Source organism: Cenococcum geophilum (genome assembly GCF_001692895.1).
Source record: "Cenococcum geophilum 1.58 unplaced genomic scaffold K441scaffold_21, whole genome shotgun sequence".
NCBI lineage: Eukaryota > Fungi > Ascomycota > Dothideomycetes > Gloniales > Gloniaceae > Cenococcum > Cenococcum geophilum.
The window spans coordinates 1,147,715-1,170,760 of record NW_027137579.1 but is presented as its reverse complement, the minus strand read 5'-3'; the positions used below and the strand labels follow the sequence as shown (position 1 = coordinate 1,170,760).

Here is a 23,046-nt window from a genome sequence, read left to right as displayed (position 1 = left end):
CCGCCCCCGTCACCGAGTCCCAGAGCCTAACCGTGCTGTCGTACGACGCCGACGCCACCAGCTGGCCGTCCGGCGAGAAGGCCACGGCGCTGACCCACCCTGTGTGGCCCTTGAGCGTGCTGCGGGCTGCCCCCGTCGCCGAGTCCCAGAGCCTGACCGTTTGGTCCGACGACGCCGACGCCACCAGCTGGCCGTCCGGCGAGAGGGTCACGGCGCTGACCGCATTCGTATGGCCCTTGAGTGTGCTGCGGGCCGCCCCCGTCGCCGAGTCCCAGAGCCTGACCGTGCCGTCGTACGACGCCGACGCCATCAGCTGGCCGTCCGGCGAGAAGGCCACGGCCCTGACCAACCCCGTGTGGCCCTCAAGCGTGCTGCGGGCTGCCCCCGTCGCCGGGTCCCAGAGCCTGACCGTGTGGTCCTCCGATGCCGACGACACTAGCTGGCCGTCCGGTGAGAAGGCCACGGCGCTAACCCACCCTGTGTGGCCCTCGAGCGTGCTGCGGCCGGCCCCCGTCGCCGAGTCCCAGAGCCTAATCGTGCGGTCCTCCGACGCCCGACGCTACCAGCTGACCGTCCGGCGAGAAGGCCACGGCGCTAACCCACCTCGTGTGGCCCTCGAGCGTGCTGCGGGCCGCCCCCGTCGCCGAGTTCCAGAGCCTGACCGTGTGATCCTCCGACGCCGACGCCACCAGCTGGCCGTCCGGCGAGAAGGCCACGGCGCTGACCTCCCCCGTGTGGCCCTCGAGCGTTTGCAATAAAGCACTCCAGTCCCTCTGCACTTTAGGATGCCTGCATATCCATCTTGGTATCTGGTCCTTAAACGTGTCTCTGACGATACTCCTCTCTGGCGCAAAAATCAATGCCGATGAATACAGCTGAAGAGGCGCGTCCTCGATTATTGACCTATTCTTAAGGATAAATCGTTTCGCATCATGAAGGAAGTTGAATAGCTGCGTGCTTCCTTTAGCCTGTGTTACATTTGTATTAGTGAGCAATCAGTGCATTATTAGTGGTCATACTTACCTCTAAAATTAACTGCAGTATATCCATCATCGAGATGCTCTCGATTACGTTTCCTATAAGACTTAAGGCTTCAAGCCAATAGAGCAGACGCTCATAAAGAAACACATGAACCCGATCCCCATCACAAATTGTAGTCTTGCTGTGCTCTAAGCGGTAGACCCAGTAGCGACATGCATATTGAACGTCTGGCGGTAGAGCATGTCCAACAGCTTTACTGTCGACCTTGCTTCGTCGCGTTCCGGGCCTCTGTAGATCGCAGATGTCCTGCTTAAGATGCTTCGATCTTGACAGTAGCTCAAGACACTTGTTGGCCAACATCTCATGCACATCTCTCTTATCTATCCAAAATAGACTCTTTCCCCGCTTTCGGGGATCGAGAAGGAAGTCTCGGAAAGAAAGATGTAGAAGTCTCACAGGAGTAGCCCGATTTGCAGGGACACTGAGAACAGAATGCAGCAAGTCTAGCCTGTAAGCAATCTCATCTTCTGGAATGCCGAGGAGATTCGCGAGAGAAGTAACTGAGAGAGGACTAGCAAGGACAACGATTGCCCCGACTACTTCTCGAAACTCTTTGGCCAGCCTTTCTTTCTCTGTCTCGTCTTGGTCAACAAGTAGCTGGTCTAGGATCGGAAGATACGTTTTGTCAAACTTCGACGCTTAGCTTGCTGTTTAATGTTCAAGAATCGTGATCAACCGCTTCTTCGGGTCCCATCTTGGATCTCCAACAAATCGACACACAGTCGCTGCGAAGATAAAAAGTGGAATCGCCATCTCAGTAAGAACACGGATATTCGCTTCTCCAGGCCAGTCAACAGGTAGCCGGCGGTCGACTCGTATCCTGGTTAACTCGTGCGTTAAGAAAGCGGAGATGTCGTGTTCAACCGTCGCCTTGGGTATTTCATGAAGAAGGAAATCCTGATATATTGCTCCTGCCATTTGCTGAAAACCGAGGCGGATTGGTAGCTCTGGCCTGCTTGTCACAAATACCCGCAGACGTATCGGCTTTACGTCCTTAGCCTGTGCTAGAAGCTGAAGGATTGCTCGTATATCCTCTTCTCGCTCACACTCGTCTAACGCATCGATTACAACGACTAGTACTAAGGTGGTATGCGGAGAAGCTCGCTTCATTCCAGACAGCGGATAAAGGACAAGCTTCTCGAACTGATCTTTAAGAGCCTTTTCGGAAATGGCAGGGTCAGCATGGATCGCTTTTCTTATGCTAGGTGTTAGCTCCGGCATACAGGATATTAATTGTGTTGCGATAGTGGTAAAGAATCTCGTCGCGCTGCCGCGATCGCCCTCCCCTCTCTTAAAGAAAAAGCTGGCTCCTAGCACATCCCAATTTGCAAAGGACTGGGCTACAGTCCGAGCGATCGTGGACTTCCCGGTGCCAGCCATACCACTCAGCCAGAATATACATTTGCCATCGGGGTCTTCTACCCATTTTATAATATGACGCCGCAGCTCAACTCTTGTCTCCTCAAGACATCTCGCATTGTGTTCCTCATCATGCGAATCAAAGGAGGTTCCTTTTGCGGTGGGCAGTTTGGCTAAATCAGCGTTCTGGTCCGTCAGATCTACCTTTCGATAGACAGCATCAGCCTTAATATTTGAGTGATCTAGCTTCTGATCGAGGTCGATCAGAACGCCACTGGCCCATAAGATTAGAAGTTATCCTCATCTACAACAAGACGAACATGTAAGGCTTACGTTTGATCGACTTGGAGTGCTAAAGAGAAAGTCTGCTCGTATTTTTCAAGACTACCAACAATCTTTTTCACCTCCTTGCTTGTAAAAGGCCATTTCAAAGCTCGCACTCCAAACCAGCTCATAACCTTGCGAGTTTTCCCCGGATCCAGCTGTATTTTTAGCTTTTCTAGCAGCAGAAGACAATCCTTAAGCGAGTCCAATAATTTGTAAGTGACCGAAAGTCGCGTTTTGTCCCGCCCATCTAACAGCTGTTTAATTCCTCCGACAATATCTTTGATACCATCAACCTTCCCTTGAAGGCGTTCAATATCTTCCTTGGCATTCTTAACAGCGACTAAGTACTGGAAACAAAGCGAGGCGATTTTAGCGGATAGGTCGACCACAGCGATGGCGCTTGCTGCCCCCGACAGACCATCCATTATGCGAAGTATTGACAAGGTACCAGGGTCAAGAGCGGGGCTAGACGGTTGAGGACCAGCGTTACGGCGGTAGTATAGGGCACCTAATCACTTAAAGCATGTCAGTTAGAGTATCATAATAATGTTGAAATATATGGCCCAAATTACCATAACATACATTATGTACATGCCGAGTGTTGTGGGTGCCGAAATGGCGTAGAAGAGAGGAGCGGGGATGCATCATGAGCTGAAGGCGCGGTGCGCAACCAGTTGTTTTACAAAGAGCAAAGTGGCGGGCTCACAGCTCGGCAAGGTCAGAAAGTTGAACGGGGTCAGAACCTTTCAGACCACGCTCAACTTCTGACCCCGCTGAGCTTTATGCATATACAGTGCATATACAAAACAATTTTATTTTATTTTATAGAATTTAAAGTATTTAATAAATAAAAATTATAAGTTATATGCGTGGCATATGTGGGGCATATGCCATGATAAAATTAATAATTTAAGTTATTAAAATATCCCCGCATATGCAGTGTATAGACTTAGCATATACTACGTATATGCTGAGTCTACACACTATACCAAATTTATCTTCATTTTAGAGATTTTACTAGGAAGCGACGTCGCATAATGCTTCTTTCGCAATTCTTCCTGCTCTGAAGTAGTGACTGCCTCCCCGCTGGCAAGCGCTATTTCATTCGAATTAATTGTTCGATTGAAAAAGCCATACACCAAGGAGCTCATCCAATCCATGGGTATGGAAACAACGAATCCAGTGAATGCCGATAATGACAGTGCGGAGTGGGGGACTTTGAGGTTTAGGCAGACTGCAGACCTGTAGCAAGAGAATTGCAAAAGCCTCTTAAATTATTTACGCAGATGGAATAATAGTTAAGGTTGCAATACTGTTGGGAATGAATGGTAGAAAAAGTTATATACGTATCATACAGGATAGGTGAGGTCGCGAAGGTTAAATAACTCCTATAGAGAATAAATACTGTCATAATAGAACGCAGTTTCAAGAACGTCTTTTTACTTTTGCACCCGCTTCCATCTAATAATTCTAACTTCGAACTCATTGGGGTCAGGTTTTACAGAAGGAGAGCCCAAGCCAACAGCTTGTCCGTCCGGAACCTGTATATCCTGGGGTTCTCTCCAAGGAATTCTCCCACTACGATAGCTAAAGGCCTGAGAGCTACCACGTTTGTCATGCGAAGCGCACAGCCTCCAAGTTGACGATTCAACCTTCCCAGCGTATTTAAGTTCGTGGTGTTCGCCCATTGGAAACTTCCATGTCTTTGCAGACTGGACCACGTTGTCAAGCTGGGACTTCTTCGCAGCGAAGGTTTCAAGGACCAGGGTGAATTCTTTCAGGCTTTGAAATTTGGAAATGGTATTGCCCCAACAAAGAGGGTCAGTATAACCTCTCCACGGTCCTCGTCTTCGGTCTTCAGCCAATTGAAGCATGACTGCAGTGGTGGGGCGGTTGCGCGCGCTGCCGTCGCCGATGCTCGGGTCTAAGCCAAGCTGGCTTCGAATGTTGGTGGGGGCATCAGTCCAAGTCCACCAGTCCGTACGGCTCATCCGAATTGTCAATTTGACCAGAGGACGGGCTGTCATGGGCTGATTAGGAAGCGCTGGGTTATCGAGAGAGTTTTCCAGGGATTTAGTCGTTTCAGCTTGATCCTTCTGCTTGAGTCCGAACAGGTCGAAAGCGGGCATTGCATCGGAAGCTTGAAGCTGCGCACGATTGAAGTATTGGGCCAGGACTATAGCTCCTCGATGACGCTCGGCTGCTTTATAAGCCGGAGCATAGTTCCTGAATGCAGAGCCCTCTAGTTGTGTCTGCTGCATGCTGATTTCAAGGGATTGTATAAGAGCAAATTGCCACGGCGCGAGCTTCAAAACTTTAGGCGTCGCAATATCAGTATTCGGAGATGTGCGTATCCCATGGATTATGACGGGATTGAGAATGTATGCTAGCTGGTAGGCTTCAAGGTAGGCTGCTCGGCAAGTCAAGAGCAAGTTGAACGCAATGTTTGGTTTCGGGAGAGTGTATTTCCATTCTCGTCGGACTGGCTGGTCTTGATTAGGATGGTTGTTATCATCCGTAAGCGCATATTCGTAGATGATGTCTCGAAGTTCTTTGGGCAGGATCGAGAAGAGTGGAGATGACTCCTGTAACCGCACTTTGACTTTTCCCAGTAGATCGAATGCAAGTGGTTGAACAGGTTTCCTGTATACTCTGCAGGACTTTATTGTGCCAGCTGCCTTACAGCTAAGGCAGCCTGAGCCGTCACTGGACTCCACATTGCAAGGCATCTCCTCTCCGAAATGATGTCGAAGCTATAATGTGGTGGCGTTGGGTGCAACGATCTGACTCCCGGAGTGGCTGCCTGTGACGAAGCAGGGGCGGTGTGGATAGTGGGAATGAAGAGTAATAGACCAAGAGACACGCGGATCCGAGAAGGGTTGTCTTACTTCTACCGTAACGTTCAAGGGCTGGAAAGAGGGTGCGCTGGGTTTTTAAGGCGGGGTAAAGGTGAACTGCTGCGCCGCCTGTTGCCTAATTCAACCCTAATTCCTGGAACGACTCACGCGCAATGAGGCACAGCGCGGGAAGCTCCCTGGTACCTGCCTACCTAGCTCCTTATGTACTGCAGGCCAAGGCGGTGTTCTGCCCAATACCGGTACACCGCCCGTTCCGGAATATTTCTGTCTCATTCCGGAACAGATCGTCCTTAGAGAGGAATAAATCGTGTATCGCTTTTAGCGGCTTTATTCCGGATTAATTGCTTTATTCCAGAATAGATCTTTTAAAGATTAGGCTCATTTCTCGGGGAGATTTAGTTGGTTAACAAGGAGCAGTGTGCCCGCCCGTGCGCGTAGTGCACGTACCAACGGCCCCCCGGGGGTCTGATTTATGGGATGGGTGGATCGTTGGTACGTGCACTACGCGCACGTGCATACTGGCCAGGCACGTACAACATGGGCTTTTTCATTTCATCGGAGGAAATGTTCACTAAGAATTCAGAATATGGAATATAGAAGCACCTTCTGCGCTAAGTTGCTCGCCGGATATTTTGTGAGGTTAAAAACTAAAACCGCTACATAATACTGACCATGACGTCCTGCGGTGGAACATGTTTTGTCCGCTGCTCCGTCTTCCCAACCAAGAAAGATGACGTCTGTTGAAATCTCAATAGATTTTTCGACTGGACACGATTGTAGCTTTTGGAGTTTATTGTCCAGATGTCTGCCCAACCACTAAGACGCGTATCAAGTGGCTTGAAGAAACATCGTTGGTGGAAAGAGTGTGTGGTTTACCAGGTAATTCCCATTTAAGCTTTGCGTCAGAACAGCACGACTGGATCCTTGGACCTTAAAGCTTGTTCTTAGATCTATCCCGCATCGTTCCTTGATACAAATGGTGATGGCTGGGGAGACATTCCCGGCATTATGAAGAAACTCGACTATCTCAAAGATCTGGGAGGTATGAAATCTGATACCTACCCATCTTACAGAGATAACAGCTTTGCTAACTCAAATCAGTTGATGTAATATGGCTCTCTCCAAGTGGGTTTACTATTACCTCGAACACGAAATGGAATTAAAGATGAGCCAGTCTACAAAAGCCCAAAGGTTGACATGGGCTATGACATTTCCGATTACGAAGATATTGATCCGATGTACGGCACTCTTGCAGACGTAGATCATTTAATCAAGGAAATGAAGAGTAGAGGGATGAAGTTGATGATGGATCTGGTGGTTAATCATACATCAGACCAGGTTAGCCATTTCTTAGCTCCTCGATTTCGGCAACAGTCGCGACCTTTGCAATTTCCAAATATGAGGGTTCACCTCTCAAAACCCTTCCTAGTATTCTTCAGTCATTGCATTGGCTTATATTTCTCCCGACATTTTCTGAATGCACTATGCGTTCTCTCTGCCGTTACATGCATCCGCTGCTGGTTTCATACTGATAATGTTATAGCACGCCTGGTTTCTAGAATCTCGCTCATCAATTACGTCGCCCAAGCGTGACTGGTACATTTGGAAGAAACCTAAATTCGATGCAGATGGCAACCGACAACCGCCCAATAACTGGGCTCAAATCCTTGGTGAAGCCAATTCTGCCTGGACTTGGGATGAGACTACTCAAGAATACTACTTGTCCCTTTTCACGCCAGGACAGCCAGATCTCAACTGGGAGAATCCAGCTGTGCGCTCAGCAGTACACGACATTTTACGTTTCTGGCTTGACCGGGGCGCCTCGGGTTTCCGCATGGATGTTATCAACCTCATCTCTAAAGTCCAGACGTTCCCTGATGCCGATATTACCGTGCCATCACATACGTATCAGCCGGCCGACAAATACTTTGCTAACGGTCCTCGGATGCATGAATATCTTAGAGGGCTGCGGAAAGAGGTGCTGAATAAGTATGACACAATCACGGTAAGCAAAAGGCCCGGCGACGAACTAAGAAGCCAAAAATTCTAACACACCCATTCAGGTTGGGGAAATGCCATTTGTCCGCGACGAAGATGAAATCATACGTGTTGTAGGTACGCAATCCGAATCGCTTCATATGATCTTCGCATTTGATTTCGTCGACATCGACAACGAGCCCGACAATTTTAAATACTCGCTATACCCATTCAATGCACGAGACATGAAAAATATTGTAAACCGGCTCCAGCGCCTGATGATCGAGCGAGATGGGTGGAACTCGATTTTCTGCGAGAACCATGATCAGCCGCGAAGCGTAACACGATATTGCGACGATAGCGATGAGTGGAGGGAGATGGGAGCGAAGTTGTTGAGCATGATGGAGACAACGCTATCTGGAACATTATACGTCTACCAAGGAGAGGAACTCGGCATGCGCAATGTACCTCCGAGTTGGGGACCGGAAGAGTATAAGGATATTGAGAGTGTTAATCTCTTTAAGAAGTACGTATAAGTTCCTCTTGCAACTTTTCAGGTCTTCCGTATACATTCTATTACAGATAACCCTGACCTTTCTTTTCCTGTCTACAGGTATAAAGAAATGTATCCTAATGACGCATCCAAAATGGCCGAAGCTCGCAAGCTCCTTCAACGCAAAGCTCGTGACAACGCCCGCACGCCTGTTCAATGGGATTCCTCTCCGCACGCGGGTTTCACGTCTCCATCTGCAACGCCCTGGATGCGTGTCAACGATGACTATAAGACAGTAAATGCTGCAGCTCAGCTTGCACCTTCTAAATCCCCTAACGAACTGTCCGTCCACGCATTTTGGAAAAAAGCATTGGCGAATCGCAAGGAGTACAAGAGCGTTCTCATTTATGGGGATTTCCAGTTGGTGGACGAAACACATGAGCTGATATTTGCATACAAGAGATTCAACACCAAGAACACTTGGGTCGTGGTGCTCAATTTCTCGGGTGAGACGGTGAAGTGGGAGGGCTTGGGGGAGCTGAAAGTGAATAAGTGGGTCATGGGGAATTACGATGAGAGTAGCTTAGGGGATAAGGCGAAGAGCGGAGCACTGGGGCTCAGGCCTTGGGAGGGGTTGCTTGGGATTTGTGAGTAGGCGGACGTCAAGGTATTAAAAGGTAACGAGTACAACAATGAAGGCCAGCTAAATAAATGAACCCATCATGACAGAATAACTCCAAGAAAATCAGTAACGACATTAATGAGATGAACTCCCTTTTAGGGATAGATATAGAATAGAATTTTGGCCCACCAGGTTTTCACTCTAAGTTAGCTGCAAAGGATACCCCCGCAAAATCCTCCAGAGGTAAGAATTGCCTACCGAAATTCAGAAGCTACGTCTGTGATGACCTTACAGAGAAGTTACTATGCTGATCGCAATGCCACTGTGGTCCAAAATGATAACCTTTCTAAAGGAATTCCCGCCGCTAAAGCAAGCAGGGCCATCCCACCAGACTCACCAATCCGGAAATAAAGATTCCTAACTCTAACTGTACCCTCATTTAGTTCCCTAAAAGGACTAGTGAGATTCTCGAGCATGATATGAGAGGTCAAAGGGTAGTTGAATGGGCTACTTCTCAGTTTCCACTACTCCGGTGAGTTTCTCCTTGATATCAAGTGGGTGTATTTTTCGACCAGTTTTATCGAAAAAAGCAGAGGCGATACGAGGCCAGATATCTCTTTGATCGCGGTGGAGGAGGCGGCTGAGAAGGATGAGCTAGAACTTACGCAATTAGTAAATGAAGCTATGACAAATGCTTGGCGGGAATCCAAGGACTGGGAGCTAATTGTAGGAAGACACGGCGCTAGAAATATGAGCGAGAATCAGTCACATACCTCATCCGCACTGAATATGTCATCCTCCACCAATTCTACCAAATCTCCGCTCTCCTGCGCCACCTCCACCACCGCAGGCTCTTCCTCCACTTCTTCAACCTCTTCCACTGGCCTAGGGTCTTGCTGCTTCCCCTTCCAGCCCTTATTCCCTTTATCCTTGCCCTTATCCTTCGGTTTGCTCATATTCGCCTTACTCACGCCACCGTCCTTCGGTGGCACAGCAACCTCCTCGGCTGGCTTGATCTCTTTGAACCGGTTCTTGATCACCCAGTGCGGCTTACCCAGCGCGATGCCGATCTCTTTCCATGACCTGCTTTCTTCCAGCTTTAGCTTCAGCAACACGTCGTCTTGGGCCTTGGTGAAAGTCTGCTCGTCATCGGCTGTCGGATTTGGGGCTTCGACAGGAACGGGAGGCGGGGTAGGGTCTTTTACAGGCTCTTCTGCAGGCTTTTTTGCTGGTTCTTTGGCGGTCTCAGTGGGGGGATTGGCTGGCTGGGTGGTTTCGGCTGGTTTGGAGGATTTCGAGGTGACGGGTTTCTGGAAAAGAGATTAATTACCTATGAGTGTCTGTATGGATGTGATGAGTCAATAGTGAAATCCTAGTGAAATCTGGGCTGACAACTTCTTTGAGCAACCGGTTGACTTTGATAGGTGAGTGTGGAACTGCGCTCGTTTAGAGCTCTTTTAAAGATGGGTGACGTTGCTAGCGTAGCTGCAAGTGCTTCAATTTTCGAGTATCGTTGACAAATATCTTCCGAAAAGAGGATGCTATGGACTGGAAATAAAAAGTGCCGCAGATACGTGTGGGATACTTTCCAATGGTGCGGTTTTCACAAGCCTTTATAGACCGAAGAAATTGTTCCAAAAATTCCATCTTCCTGACATGGGAATGCGGGAATGCGGGAATGCAGATGAGACTTCTTCTGCAGAGTTGAAAGATTGAATGTCACCATGTTCTTCCGGAGATAATAGGAGAGCTGGCGTATTGTGAAATGCAACCCAAAAATATCTGGTAGTTTGTATTCAAGGAAGAAAGAAACCCTAGACTCACAGCGGGGGCTGACTTCGAAGCCAGTGGTTTTGAATATATTGACTTGGAACCGGCCGCATAAGCAAGAAGCGACGCCCTTGAAATCTTCCGAGGAGCGTCGTTGCGTGAAGCCATCATGAAATATTTATTTGAGAATTATGAGGGTGAGAGTAGATGATTGGAGGATGTTCGTCTGCAAATAGATTAGGCCGGATTTGACAGGAAAGCAATTGGCAGTCTCCCGTGGTGCTGAGCACGTGTAGTGACTTTCACGGATGTCGATGAGTCGATCAGAAGAGTCCGCATATCATCGGGTTCATTTGAGACACTCGGTTAAGCAAGATTGTAATGATTATTTTCCTGGGCATGAGCTTCGGTTATAGGGCGGACAGAAAATACCCATTTAACAATCTATTCCGATGGTGCTCATACGAACGATCGTGTTTGCAAATGAATTACGGGAAAAGAATTAGTGTTTTCAGAATCGTGCTAAGGCACTGAAGCCTCCGTCAAAAGCTCGACAACTGCACGTTCCCTGGGTGAGATCAACTCTATGGGGACTTTAAACTGACTTGTTGTAACAACATGAACATCGGAAAACCATCCCTATGAAATTTCTATTTTTGACAAAAACACGAAGGATGGTTTTAGGAGACACGAACTGGTCACTAGATGGATATATCATTCATTGGCAACAGGCGTAAACGGTCAAAATTAGGCCGGCATAGTGTGTAGTTAGAATTTTTCTAGGCATTTCGAAGAAAGGTTATGCCATTCACCCATTGATATCTCCTAGTATATGGGCCTCCACGTATTGTGAGTAGTTTAGAGGTGATCTCGAAATCAATGGAGCTCGAAGCCGCACGGGCCGAGGTTTCTCCGATTAAACAACTGGCATCTCGAACTCCTGGAAGACACCAAGAAATTATTCACGCTTTCAGTCATAAACACCGAGGCAGACAGATATCATTTTAAGATGCTGCTCTCTGCTGTTGCAATTATTGCAGCCGCGAGTGGCCTGCTGGGTCTCTCCTCCGCCCACAACATTCAGATGAAGGCGCATTCACGAGAATGTTTCCACGAGCAACTGCATAAGGATGACAAGATGACTGTCACGTTCCAGGTCGGCGATCGGGAGTTTGGTGGAAGTGGGAATTTGGAGCTTGACTTCTGGGTATATTAACTCTGTCTCTGAAATATTCGGCCTCGACGGATCGCTAATTGCATGTTCTAATGAAGATCCAAAACCCCGCGAATGCCTACCAAACCCACGAGCGCGGTGTATCCTCCGGCGACCACTCTTTCGTCGCAGGCATGGATGGGCGATATACGTATTGCTTCAGTAATGAACATTGGTCCGCGAACACTAAGGAGGTCTCGTTCAACGTGCATGGTATTGTCTACGTACCCGAATCGGAAGCACCGCAAGACCCGTTAGACAAAGAAGGTTCGTAGATCAATTTTGAACAGCTTGAATTCGGGCTGATAGCGTTGCTAGTTCGTCAACTTTCGGAGCTAGTCGCGCAGGTCAAGGACGAGCAAGGATACATCATTGTACGAGAACGGACCCATAGAAATACTGCAGAGAGCACGAACGCACGTGTTAAATGGTGGAGCATTTTCCAGCTTTTGGTTTTACTGGCAGAGGGTGTTTTCCAGGTCTGGTGGTTGAAGAGGTTTTTCGAGGTAAGACATGTAATTTAAATCTGTCCTAAAAATAATGCTGACAGTTTTGTTTAGGTTAAGCGGGTTGTATGAATGACATATTAGACTGGGCTTTGCATTCAATTATCATCTTATTGAGGCGTTGGTAGCATGTTCGTCGTCAGGGCGGAAAACATTACTGGGGTTGCTGGACACTGGTGTCATGATATTAAACCCGGCGCTTCTATTCCAGAGAGCGGAATTCAGAAAGTATCACATTTAAGAACTATCCGCGCAGATTCGCCTTCATAAAATGACTTCTAGGCACGTTTGTAATTTATGATCACATGCGCCTGACGCATTCCTACGTTGGTGATTGTTATCATTCACGCGTGACTCCGTATCTGAATGGCGGTGTCATTTTCTATCTATATAAATCACCACCCTCATTAAGTTCTTAAAGTTACACTGACCCTTACAGCAGCCTACGATATAGGTCTAAAAATGTCTCAGCGTTCAGCCAAGTATGCTTCCATTATATAATCCTCCCGCACAGGTCAAGGTGGGAGGCGTAACCACTGTAACTAACCAAGGAACAAATCTTACTTCCCTTCCCTCACAACCTTCAGAACAGAAATCACAGATACCGAGAGATAGATATCATTCAAACTCACCAGGGTACTCATCCTATCAGCCTGCGATCAATAACAACACTATTGTTTCACCACATAACTACGTCTACGATGAGAGTGGTTCAATCCCCGACACATACAATGATTATCACGAAGAAATCCGCCTCTACACCTGCTGCAATACCTGGCTTAATGGTTTCTAGCTCCGTGCACAAGACTGGGTACTTGCCAACCTCCAACACACCGACATCACCTTTGACACCCATTGCCACACTACGCAGAGCTACCTCGAGGGCGGCAACGTCTTCTACTTCCTATACATGCCAGAGGCTTACCTGCACGACACCACATCCATTGGCCTATATATCCACAGCAATGACGCTTATTCGGAGATGAACTGGGTGACATACGAACCCCCTTTGAAAGGCATAATCGAGAAGTGGAAAGACGAGGGCATGGTTTAGTGCGTCAAAACGTACTCTAGAAAAAGTAAACTTGCAGCAGATTGCTGGTTGCATAAGGCATACTTTTTGACATTAACAGAACAAAATCCAGGCAACTTATTCAGTCGACGGACGCCGCCACCGACACCTCCGGTTTTCGCAGTATAATCATATTTTTCTGGAGTCATAGAAACCTACTTTTGGTGTAGCACAAACGGTGGGGGATCGAGCAGACAGTGACGGACCGAGGTGCTAGGCTTAAGAGAGTGATGTACCAATTGGGGTGTACAAGAGTACATGCCTTTTTAGAACTTCTTTCGAGAATTTGATAAAGTTTCTTGTCTGTGTTCTTTGTATGAGGTGCTCTTAGTAATGGATTTATCTCTTCAGCATGTGTATGTAAACTTCTGTTTGGTACACAGACGTTAATATCAATATTTCTTCAATAGCAGTGTTATTGGGGAGGCTCTGGCTGCCTCACTTTCTACATTCCCGGAATATCATTAGACTCAAACCCATGACTGCAAAGCCATGATTTGGAAAAGATGAGCATTTGTGCTGCAAGATTCAGCTAGAGGCAGGATTTGAGATAGAGCAGTTATACAAGATTCAAACGGTGTCTGACGCCCCGAAGGGCTACAAACACCAACCCTTCAAAACAAAGGCCTTTCTAAAGGCATATATAGCCGAACGCCACCTAGCCCCATGCCTAATCACATCACATCATCCCATTATTCTAATCCAAACCCCGAATACGGAACACAGAAGTGAAAACGTAGCCCTTTAACCCATCTCCTCAACTGCACAATTAGGATGCATGACATACATGACCCTACCCTCTGTCTGTAGTCCCTGGCCTTGCTCGTCTGCCAGACCCTCGCCACGAATTTGCATAAGTATGTTATCCTATTGCCATATTAACAACTAACTTCGTTGTAACAAGCGCCCATGACATGAAAGAGTATGGTAAAGGGAAGAAACGTACCTTAACCATCCTCCTCAAAACTTTCTTAGCCAACTTCCGCTCATTCTCCAAATCCTCCTGCGTTTCCAGCTCCGCCTCCTTCTGCTCCAAATACCACACCAGCAACTCCTCCTCCTCAACACCATCTTCCGCTGCCGTCTGGTCGTCATTTACGCGCTGTACCAAAAGGTTTAGAAGAGACATGTACTTGTCATACGTGATCTTCGTGCGCTCCCTCTGCGGTGCTGGGGTGCTTGATGGTGCCCGCACACTCGCAGGTCCAGCCTCTGCAGCGTTCATATCGTGGTCCGCATCCGCCATCGGGGAATCGCCATCCGCAGCAGCGGCAGCAGCCTCCTCGTCATCATCTTCAACCTCGACATCGTCCTTCTCGACCGAGATAATACTCTGACGCAGCAAGTTGTACGCCTCGCGCACGAACTCGGGCGTGACTTCACTTACGCAGGTCGCCTTCGCAATAGCCTCAGACAAACGAATCATACTCTCGAGCTGACGCACCGTGATGCGGTAGCTGTTGCGGCCGATGCCACCCTGGGCGTCATCGGCGCGTAGCTCCTTGTACTTCTCGACCAGGGTGGCTTTAGCCTCGGGAGTGAATTCGGGCTTAAAAGTACGTGCGAACCGGATGTACCGTTGCAACTGCTCGGTACTGAATTCGGGTTGCACGGCATCGTCGCGCAGCCGATGGATGCCGACAATATGCTCGGCTAGATGCCTGTCAACGGCTTCGTCGCACTCATCTAGGACCACGAAAAACAGGTCAAAACGGGACATGATGGGCGCGCTCATGTTGACGTTTGCGCGGAGGGTAGTTTTGCGGTTATATCGTCCTCCGACCGGATTGGCAGCAGCGAGGATGGAGGTTCGGGCGTTAAGTGTTGCTTGAATACCTGCTTTGGCGATGGAGATGGTTTGCTGTTCCATAGCTTCGTGAATCGCAACTTGATCTGCTATGTCCATCTTGTCGAACTCGTCGATGGCGCAGATACCGTTATCTGCAAGCATAAGAGCACCGGCTTCGATTGTGAATTCTCCTGTTTCTTCATCTTTTACAACAGCAGCCGTGAGACCAGCAGCAGAGGATGCTTTACCGGAGGTATAGACGGCACGTGGAAGAAAGCTGCAGATGTATTTCAAAAATTGGGATTTCGAGGTTGAAGGGTCGCCAACGATGCATATGTTAATGTCTCCACGGAGGGCCATGCCTTCAGGGGTCTCTTTGGACACGCCACTCATCAGCTGGAGCAAGAGGCCTTTTTTAATGACTTGATGGCCATATACCATAGGTGCGATAGAGTCAACTAACCGCATGAAGATGTTGGGTTTATGCACCATATTTCTCAGATCCTCAATTTCAGCAGGAGTAAGTGTGGCAAGATATTCCGCCTGTGCTTCTTCTCCAGTAGCTGTTGTTTCGAGAGGCAAGGTCTGATTTAGAGAAGCAAGGATGTTGCCAGCTTGCCCTGTGAGATGCTGATTCGCTGCTTGGCCAGGTGTGGAAGTATCGGGAGTTACCATGCAGGCCAGGAATGCCATGCGGTATGTCAAATCGCGGACGCCCAAGGCTTTAAGCCCACTAACTCCGTTTCCGCCCACATCGCTACCTCGAGGCGCATTCGAGTTGTCCCGAGTAGCCTGCGGCCTCACACCCGGTACGCGGAACTGGCTGACATCCGGAATGACAATTACCGTGCCGGTGAAAATGCATTTCTCACCCGCTTTCGCCCGGTCCACCATTTCGCCTCGCAGAATCACATCCATGGTGCGTGGCATGCTACCCGTTGGTATCTCTGAACTGTTCTCCTGAATGCGAACTTTCTGCCAGTCAACGAACGTGGATTGACGTATGTCTAGCCGCCAACCTTGTCGATTACCGCAGACCTGATTAGGGCATTGAGTTGGTTCCGTGTAGCGGAATGTCTGCTCGATGTTGGGTACAACAGTATTGCAGACTTCGCAGATGAAAGTTGCAAGAGAGAGCTCCGGCCTGACTTCAGATGTACGAGTTACAGTTCCAGAGATTGAGAGAAGGCTACCAATGGAAGAAGTTCGAAGTTGACGGACGCGAGATACAAGTGGTAGATTATAGAAGGCGAGGGTGAAGATTTTATCGGTTTGCTGGTGAGTAGTCTTATCATTAAGAAATTCATTCTGGCTTGTAGCATTGCCGGCAACGGACGAGTTAGCCACGGAGGTGGCAGAGGTAGGTTGGCGATGCTCACGGAAGTACTGTGGCTCGTACTTTGCTATGAGGTTGTGTAATGCGCGAACCATATATGGCAGGAAGCGATAATATTCGCTGGCTACCGCTGCTGCAACAACGCCGTCTTCGTGTCTGAGGAGGTGTGTGAAGTCGACATAAAGAGTAGAGAGATTATAGAGGCGTAAGCCGTGGATTTGGGCGATGTAGTACTTGTCGGTAGTTTGGATACTTGACGCCGGTGCGCCTGAGGATGTTGGATCTTCGGTATACCTGTACAACTTTTATTGGTAATTATGCCTTCATAGTCCGTAAGATCCGCTCACCCTTCTAGGAACTCCTCGAAACGCTGCGATAATGTTTCTCCTGTAACATCCACAACTTTTGGAATGTCTCCTCTTGGCCCATTTGCTCGGCGGCCTGGCCCCCGTGCACCAATAACCTCATCATCTGGAAATCCTTCGATATCGCTGTTGGCGCCGGCACTTTCTGAAGGAGGTGCTCGCGGTCTTGAGGAAGGTGTCTGGTTGCTTCGTCGCGTTGTTCCAGGATCACTTGAAGGTGTCGCTGCAGCTAGATCGCGATCAAGAGTATCTGAATTGAGAACAGCATCCACTAATGAAGACATTTTGGGCAGGGTGAGATGAAGGTAAAGTTGACGTTTGCTGGTGGTAGGCTTTCAGGAGTTTTCTTAGTGGGATGAAGTCGACGCGCCAAAACGCGACTTTGATTGCCAAGAGGTAGGGGAGGACGCGATCTCAATTAAGTCCTGTTTCGGACTAGCGTAGAATGATCTAGCAAGGAGATCCGGGCTTCTCCAACAAGTTTCGCGGGGACCACGGAAATCTGTTCCTCATACGTCTTAATGCGTGTGCAATAGGGCGGCTTTAACTTCGCAGCATTGGTCATCCAAATACCCACTAGTTCTCCAGCTGCGATTCCGTTCTGAAAGCCGAATTCTCCATGAATATTTCCTTCTTCCCACTTCCAGCGTCACAACTGCAAATTATCAGATCCACCACAGTTGCCTATGAGACAAGGGAAGACACGTCTCAGACATTAATTCGGCCGAATCCATGCCGGTTCCTTTGATAGGCTGATGCGTTATGTACAGTCTACCAATCATGCAAAAGGAAAGAGTCATCAAGCAAACCGTCTAGAGGAAGTAATCCGGAGTTCTGCGTGATACCATAGGTTCTCCAGCTCTTGGGCAAGGATCAAATTGTAGGCTATAGAGCGCATCAGTATCCGAAGAATTAGAACCTTGACTAAGTGAACTTACAACGTATACTTCAGATGCTCATCTATCTCCATAATTGCAGCCTGGTTTCCGCACCTATAACAATAGTTTGGCGCTATTTATGTCAGTTATGGACCACTCAAGCTGAGGAGCAGGACGCTGCTCACCAGAAAATATCGTCACCACATTTCTGTCCTGGGACCAATTATATCCCTCCATCACCAACTGATGCGCTCGTGCAACGAGCGTCAAGCCATTGTTATGATTGAATGCTTCTGATATATCCTGCCCGAATGTATAGCCAGCACCTCTCGGAGAAATACCCCATCCACACCTGTCATCAGGATCTGACCACAACAGATCACACATAGGACCTTCATGTGGCACCTCTTGTATTCTATCAAGCGCACGGATGTTGTCTAGGGTATCAATGCTGGGGGACAAACCACCGTGGAGACAGAAGATCTGGTTGTCGATGAGAGCAGTGAGGGGTAGGTAGTCGAAAAGGTCGGTGAAGTATTTCCAGACGTTTGCGTTGCCGTACTTGCGTAGACATTCGTCGTAGAAACCGTAGACTTGAGTGATCTGACGAGATTCGTGGTTCCCGCGAAGGATAGTGATTCGTTGAGGATAACGGATTTTAAGCGCGACGAGAAGGGTAACTGTCTCCACCGAGAAGTAGCCACGATCAACGTAATCACCTAGTGACAATCAACTTCTAACCAAAATTCGACATAATATCGCCCGGACTTACCCATGAAGAGGTAGTTGGTATCAGGGTTCGGCCCGCCAATCTTGAACAGCTCCATCAGGTCATGGAACTGGCCGTGTATATCTCCGCACACCGTGACTGGGCATTTCTAAGTTACTGTGAGCTCGAACAGTCTGAATAAATGATCTTTAATGCCTACCACTGGCTGTACATTCGACTCTTCCTGCAGAACCTCCCTCGCCTGGACACGCGACAGCAGTCAGCCTTTGCGCACGATATCAAAAGTCCGATTGCCTTATCCAGTGTAACAACCATATATTTAGACAGGCATAACTACCTTGTCGCACAACCTCTGTACATCGCTCTCCGCTAACTGTTTACAGTTCATCAGGCTCTCAATCCAGCCGTCCAGGGTAGGAATCGACGCAGGTTCTGAAAGCGGTATCGAAGACATCTGCATAGGCTCAGCCAGAGGCATCTTCACGTCCTCCATATTAGTATCCATGATTGTGGGGGGTAGTAGATCCAAGAGTACGTGGGTGCTGATTGTTTCGATAGGTATGGTTTTACGGGGGTGTTCTTCTTGCCGCCCCGGATTCGGTGCAGATGACGTGCAGTTTTGGTGTTAGAAGCACACGCCAACAGTTTCAAAAAGTGAGGTTTGCACAATCTAAAACAAAAGGAAGATAGCTGGTCGGTGAGTGTCGAAGGTGTCCTGGACGCAGTAGAGTGCGGGGAAGGATTGAGAAGAATATCTTGTTAGTGGGTAGGTTGCACCCACCAGCTCTCTGGTGTTGTGGTGGAAAGCCAAGCTCAACACCGTGACCACCAAATTTGCCGAACCCGAAACAGAACTCGCCCCTTTGCAAATTTCTCCAGCTTCACCTCTCACTCTCAGCTAAAATGATGAGATGTGAGATCTTTAGTACTCGACATAAAGTTTTGAGTCATACAGAGCAGGTCATCAGCAAAATTGCCTGGACTAGCAGTCTAATCCTCGAAGAAAAAGGGATTCGCAGGAGCATCACTTAATTCAGACAATTCCTGAAGAGGCCCAAAGATTTTGTTAAATTGCTACCTACTAATTGAATTAGCGTTGCTAGTTGAATGCTCAGAAATCCATCACAGAAACATGCCCGCTTTCGCATCACGCCGAAACTTCAATTTTCTCCCACTCCCGCAACCAAAGCAGAATTACCCCAGAAGTGTTATCTACTCACTTTCCCTAATAAATTAAGCAGTACATGGACACTTGGACACTTGGACACACCATGACGCGATATATTGATTAGGAACAGACTGGGGCGAGCAATTGGATTTAGTCTCAATGCATCAGCCGTGCCGAACACATAGATTTCTGTAGAGCTTGTAGTAATTATTTGGAAGATAGATCTAATCGATGTTGCCGATGCAAGCGTGTTGCCGATGCAAGCGTATTGCCGTCCAAACCCATCACAGCCTGACTTACCCGCATTGCAAACTCTATAGATTCACAGGCTCCAGTACCCAATTCTCAAACGTTGGTACCCCCCTCGCTACCAAGCTACATTTCTTTGTATCAAATAGGCAAGTTTTGAAGAACCAGTTCCAGTTCTTCGTCAGGCACTACCATTCTAATTTACGAAACTGAAGACCGTAGTCAAAGCAGAACCGGAATATCAGGCTCTGTTTATTCGAACACTAATCCGTAAGTTCACTTTCTATTGTGGGACCAGAGGGAATTGAAAAGGATTTACTTCCCAACATGCCGGTAATCCTTGAAATTGCAGTAGTAGATCTTCAATTCTTTGAAAGGGTACACCTGGTCTGTGGCGCATTAGTGTGTTCTCGCAGGAAAATCACCAACTTTCCATCTAACTCTCCCGAAGCTTGCTCGGCCATGGTTATTTCGTAGTCCTCCAATGGCAGTATTCTATGCATACGGAATTGTCATAGACACAACTATGTAAATATATTTCATAGTGGTTCATGTTGTTCTTTAAGAGCAGGACCTTATGCATTCGTCATCCTCCTTCGAGATGTCTGCAAGGTTTCTGCTACGGAGATATCCACAAAGGGTGCAGGCATTATTGTTGCATGTATCCCAAGAGACACTCGTCGCATGTTGTTCTTCAGTGTAACCTTCAGCTTGGAAATTCTGGCAACATCTGGTGATCGTTATAAAAAGCGACCCTTTTTTTCCAGATCCAACGGCTTGTCAGGCTCAGGTTCATAGTAGAATTCTGGCTGTTTGGTTTGTTCCCTGGCCAGTAAGTAGCTTAAACTGTAAAATGACGTATTCTCAACTTCATCGACATGACCATTAGGCGCTGCCAAGATGATTTCCAGCACATAGCATCTTCACTTTTGATAAGACTCTCGAGGATTATTTATCCCTGCATAATGCTGGGAGCATTTCACTAGAAAGGCTTGAGGCGGAAGTAGTCTGGATCTATCCGTGTGCCTCTAGAAGATAGTTAAAGAGTATTAAGACACGATACGCGAAAGCAATCGATGTTCCAGCTGAAGTTTTCGGTTTTTACCGTGGGGCTCCTTAAATGGGGGCTCCTTAGCGAGTGTATCAACAATAATATAGTAAGACCTAGAGATCCTACGAGAGACTTAATAATTCTTTCTCTCCGTATAAGCTCATAAATTCACTTAATGCAGTATGCTTCTAAAATTCTTCGTTAGAGAACTTTACATCGTCTGGAAAACTCAAGAGCTTCAGATTCTACGCAAAAGATTACTGCTTTCCAAGAACTTTCGAGGTTGCCAATCAAGGATCCTAATTATCATTCTTTTGACAAAGACATCGTGAATCAGATCGTGGTGTTGAGAAGCGCGAACTGGTCCGTGTGGTGGTTCCTGCATGAGAAATTCACCGCCTACAGAAACACTACGTTTGACCGCCTCTATAACAGGCTAGCGCGATCTCGCTTCAGCCGGGCGTCGCTCATTGTATTGTTTTGCGCTTGACAACGGCTTTCTTCCCTTCTTCAACTTCATCCTCTTCCTCATTCTCCGTCTTCTTGCATCGCACGACTGTCAAAGTTGATACGACCACTCGACTTGACATGGCGCTGGGCGACGCCACCTCCTCTTGGGAGCAGTTTCTCGATTCTCCGCTTCTCCCTTTAGAGGACCTCGTTTCTTCACCTCCACGATCGAAGCGCACGCATGCCGAAGCATTTCCGATGTCTGGAGCTATACGGTCTAGTCCGATATTACTTGTATGTCATGATACGCTCTGTTTTACCACCTACCACGCTTCCGAACCTTAGCCTCTCCGTCGTGTCTCGCGCTGACCTTCTATACCCAAGCCATCTACAACCGACGACGCGCAAACAACGCCCGCATCTAAATCTTGCCCCTATATTGCTCCCACTTCTTCTCCTACGCATGAATCCACCGCTTCGATGTCATCCAAATCGGTAGTAGCACATGGACGTTCTATTAGGGCTATGCCCGCTCCAGCCGCTCCGGAAGCCGCTCCAGCCGGTGCAGGCCGCTTCGGACTATCTTCTGCTTTCACAAACATTTTCAGTTGGGCTCCTATGCTCTCCAATGTCACTGTATATCTGCGGAACATGATTCCAGAACGCCAGACGCGCGAATATATACAACGACAAAGAATCGCTGCAGTCCCAGTAGGCAGTAGTGAGAGCGTCAAGAGGATATATTTGGACATTAACGACACTACCGAGGACCTAAGTGGTCTCAAAAATCTCACTCCAAAATCCATGCCAGGGTCATTCCCGAAAACACCACGCGCGCCATCTCCACGCCATCGCAAGCCACTCAAGGATAACATTTCGACTCCCCGCAAGCCGTTAAGTATACCTGCCGTGGCCCAGTCCCAGAATCAACCAGATGGAATTGCTCCTGCAATTCCCAAAGTACAGGCAAAATCAAGCTCTGAGCCTCAGTCATGGCCAGTCAAAGCGCACCATCGCTCAATACATAGCAAGTTGAGCAAAGACAGCAAACATGCCAAGAGCGAACGAAATATGTCCACCTTCAAAGCTATTCTTGACATGCAGCGCGTCGCACAAAACGATAGACGAAGGAGGCTTCACCTTGCGGCGAAATCTGAGCCGCGCATCAAGCATAGCCCGGAAATGCTTGCTCGAGTTGCTGCAAGTAAGCTGCTAGTTGAACAGGAGCTCTACCTAAAGAACCACCAACCGCTCTCTTCCGGCCTTCGACCTGTCGATCTACACAGAGTAGAATCTCATCTCAGACCAAGGCCTCACCCAACACAAGAAGCTCGGGAGAAAGCAAAGGCGGAGTTTGAATCCTTAAAGAACAATTCGTCAATCGGCGGGGGTGCTTCACAGCACCACCCTGAAACTCAGATCAATGAAGACGCTGCAGGAAATTCCCATGATACAGAGTCGGTCGATCCTATGGGCGTCGATGTGTTGACAGCTGGAGACGTACCATCCGCACTGCCTTCAAAACATGTGCACGTTGAGCATAACGCCGTTCATGGTGGTCTGCGCGTTCGAGTAAAAGAATTTTGGAAAGACCTCCCGATCAATCGCGACGTCAAAAAAGAGACAGCGGACGGCCGTCATCTTGGAACACCTTTTCGCCACCCTCGAGCTAGCGCCGAACAGAAGGACACACCAAATGCTCTCGATAGCACTATATTCGATCTCTTGGCTCCTATAGATTCACCACACTCATTCCCAGAGCTGAGTTCTCAATCACCAGCCGCTCGAGTAG

The 23,046-nt window shown here is 48.2% G+C and overlaps 7 protein-coding genes across 7 annotated transcripts in view; 2 read left to right on the top strand and 5 right to left on the bottom strand.

Moving 5' to 3' along the window:
• K441DRAFT_705564 (WD40 repeat-like protein) overlaps positions 1–3,506 on the bottom strand; it is a gene marked incomplete at its 3' end in the record, with an annotated part of 4,423 nt that extends 917 nt beyond the window's left edge. Inside the window, exons 1-6 of the mRNA XM_067653604.1 lie at positions 2,745–3,506; positions 1,762–2,604; positions 1,024–1,671; positions 572–968; positions 95–477; positions 32–61 (exon numbers count right to left, since the gene is read on the bottom strand). Coding sequence (XP_067504045.1) covers positions 32–61; positions 95–477; positions 572–968; positions 1,024–1,671; positions 1,762–2,604; positions 2,745–3,152 — 2,709 coding nt within the window. The 5' untranslated portion in view covers positions 3,153–3,506. The remainder of the gene's footprint in view (positions 1–31; positions 62–94; positions 478–571; positions 969–1,023; positions 1,672–1,761; positions 2,605–2,744) is intronic.
• A 520-nt stretch (positions 3,507–4,026) lies between these two features.
• Positions 4,027–5,752, bottom strand: K441DRAFT_112954 (uncharacterized protein). Its single transcript, XM_067639971.1, has one exon. The coding sequence runs from the start codon at positions 5,454–5,456 to the stop codon at positions 4,167–4,169; it is 1,290 nt and encodes a 429-aa protein (XP_067504044.1). The 5' UTR covers positions 5,457–5,752; the 3' UTR covers positions 4,027–4,166.
• A 634-nt stretch (positions 5,753–6,386) lies between these two features.
• K441DRAFT_677400 (glycoside hydrolase family 13 protein) lies at positions 6,387–8,710 on the top strand (the record flags this gene model as incomplete). Its single annotated transcript, XM_067651061.1, has 7 exons — positions 6,387–6,464; positions 6,534–6,627; positions 6,687–6,710; positions 6,751–6,923; positions 7,129–7,590; positions 7,649–8,088; positions 8,176–8,710. The coding sequence occupies 7 exons, from the start codon at positions 6,387–6,389 to the stop codon at positions 8,708–8,710; spliced, it is 1,806 nt and encodes a 601-aa protein (XP_067504043.1).
• Positions 8,711–9,201: 491 nt separating this feature from the next.
• K441DRAFT_677399 (uncharacterized protein) lies at positions 9,202–10,615 on the bottom strand (the record flags this gene model as incomplete). The annotated part of the gene is made up of 3 exons (XM_067651060.1): positions 9,202–9,390; positions 9,451–9,987; positions 10,502–10,615. The coding sequence occupies 3 exons, from the start codon at positions 10,613–10,615 to the stop codon at positions 9,202–9,204; spliced, it is 840 nt and encodes a 279-aa protein (XP_067504042.1).
• An 825-nt stretch (positions 10,616–11,440) lies between these two features.
• On the top strand, positions 11,441–12,573 carry K441DRAFT_659872 (transmembrane emp24 domain-containing protein 2 precursor). The gene is made up of 4 exons (XM_067648609.1): positions 11,441–11,654; positions 11,720–11,927; positions 11,979–12,166; positions 12,221–12,573. The coding sequence occupies exons 1-4, from the start codon at positions 11,457–11,459 to the stop codon at positions 12,236–12,238; spliced, it is 612 nt and encodes a 203-aa protein (XP_067504041.1). The 5' UTR covers positions 11,441–11,456; the 3' UTR covers positions 12,239–12,573.
• Positions 12,574–13,652: 1,079 nt separating this feature from the next.
• On the bottom strand, positions 13,653–17,065 carry K441DRAFT_696394 (MCM-domain-containing protein). The gene is made up of 3 exons (XM_067652882.1): positions 16,711–17,065; positions 14,185–16,657; positions 13,653–14,105 (listed from the first exon to the last, which is right to left on the bottom strand). Exons 1-3 carry the CDS (start codon positions 17,010–17,012, stop codon positions 13,983–13,985), a joined length of 2,898 nt encoding a protein of 965 aa, XP_067504040.1. The 5' UTR covers positions 17,013–17,065; the 3' UTR covers positions 13,653–13,982.
• A 68-nt stretch (positions 17,066–17,133) lies between these two features.
• Positions 17,134–19,120, bottom strand: K441DRAFT_659870 (Metallo-dependent phosphatase). Its single transcript, XM_067648608.1, has 6 exons — positions 18,674–19,120; positions 18,536–18,577; positions 18,379–18,484; positions 17,792–18,325; positions 17,667–17,739; positions 17,134–17,613 (listed from the first exon to the last, which is right to left on the bottom strand). Exons 1-6 carry the CDS (start codon positions 18,839–18,841, stop codon positions 17,541–17,543), a joined length of 996 nt encoding a protein of 331 aa, XP_067504039.1. The 5' UTR covers positions 18,842–19,120; the 3' UTR covers positions 17,134–17,540.
• Positions 19,121–23,046: the final 3,926 nt, after the last annotated feature.

Bases quoted from the DNA above. Each gene is read 5' to 3' on its own strand.
- K441DRAFT_659872 (XM_067648609.1), top strand. From the start codon at position 11,457: ATGCTGCTCTCTGCTGTTGCAATTATTGCAGCCGCGAGTGGCCTGCTG. The intron at 11,655-11,719 runs GTATATTAACTC...GTTCTAATGAAG, and splicing joins ATTTGGAGCTTGACTTCTGG to ATCCAAAACCCCGCGAATGC. The intron at 11,928-11,978 runs GTTCGTAGATCA...TAGCGTTGCTAG, and splicing joins AGACCCGTTAGACAAAGAAG to TTCGTCAACTTTCGGAGCTA.
- K441DRAFT_112954 (XM_067639971.1), bottom strand. From the start codon at position 5,456: ATGCCTTGCAATGTGGAGTCCAGTGACGGCTCAGGCTGCCTTAGCTGT.
- K441DRAFT_696394 (XM_067652882.1), bottom strand. From the start codon at position 17,012: ATGTCTTCATTAGTGGATGCTGTTCTCAATTCAGATACTCTTGATCGC. The intron at 16,658-16,710 runs GTGAGCGGATCT...AAAGTTGTACAG, and splicing joins TTCGAGGAGTTCCTAGAAGG to GTATACCGAAGATCCAACAT. The intron at 14,106-14,184 runs GTACGTTTCTTC...ATATGGCAATAG, and splicing joins TTTTGAGGAGGATGGTTAAG to GATAACATACTTATGCAAAT.
- K441DRAFT_659870 (XM_067648608.1), bottom strand. From the start codon at position 18,841: ATGGATACTAATATGGAGGACGTGAAGATGCCTCTGGCTGAGCCTATG. The intron at 18,578-18,673 runs GTAGTTATGCCT...TCGCGTGTCCAG, and splicing joins TACAGAGGTTGTGCGACAAG to GCGAGGGAGGTTCTGCAGGA. The intron at 18,485-18,535 runs GTAGGCATTAAA...ACAGTAACTTAG, and splicing joins AGTCGAATGTACAGCCAGTG to AAATGCCCAGTCACGGTGTG.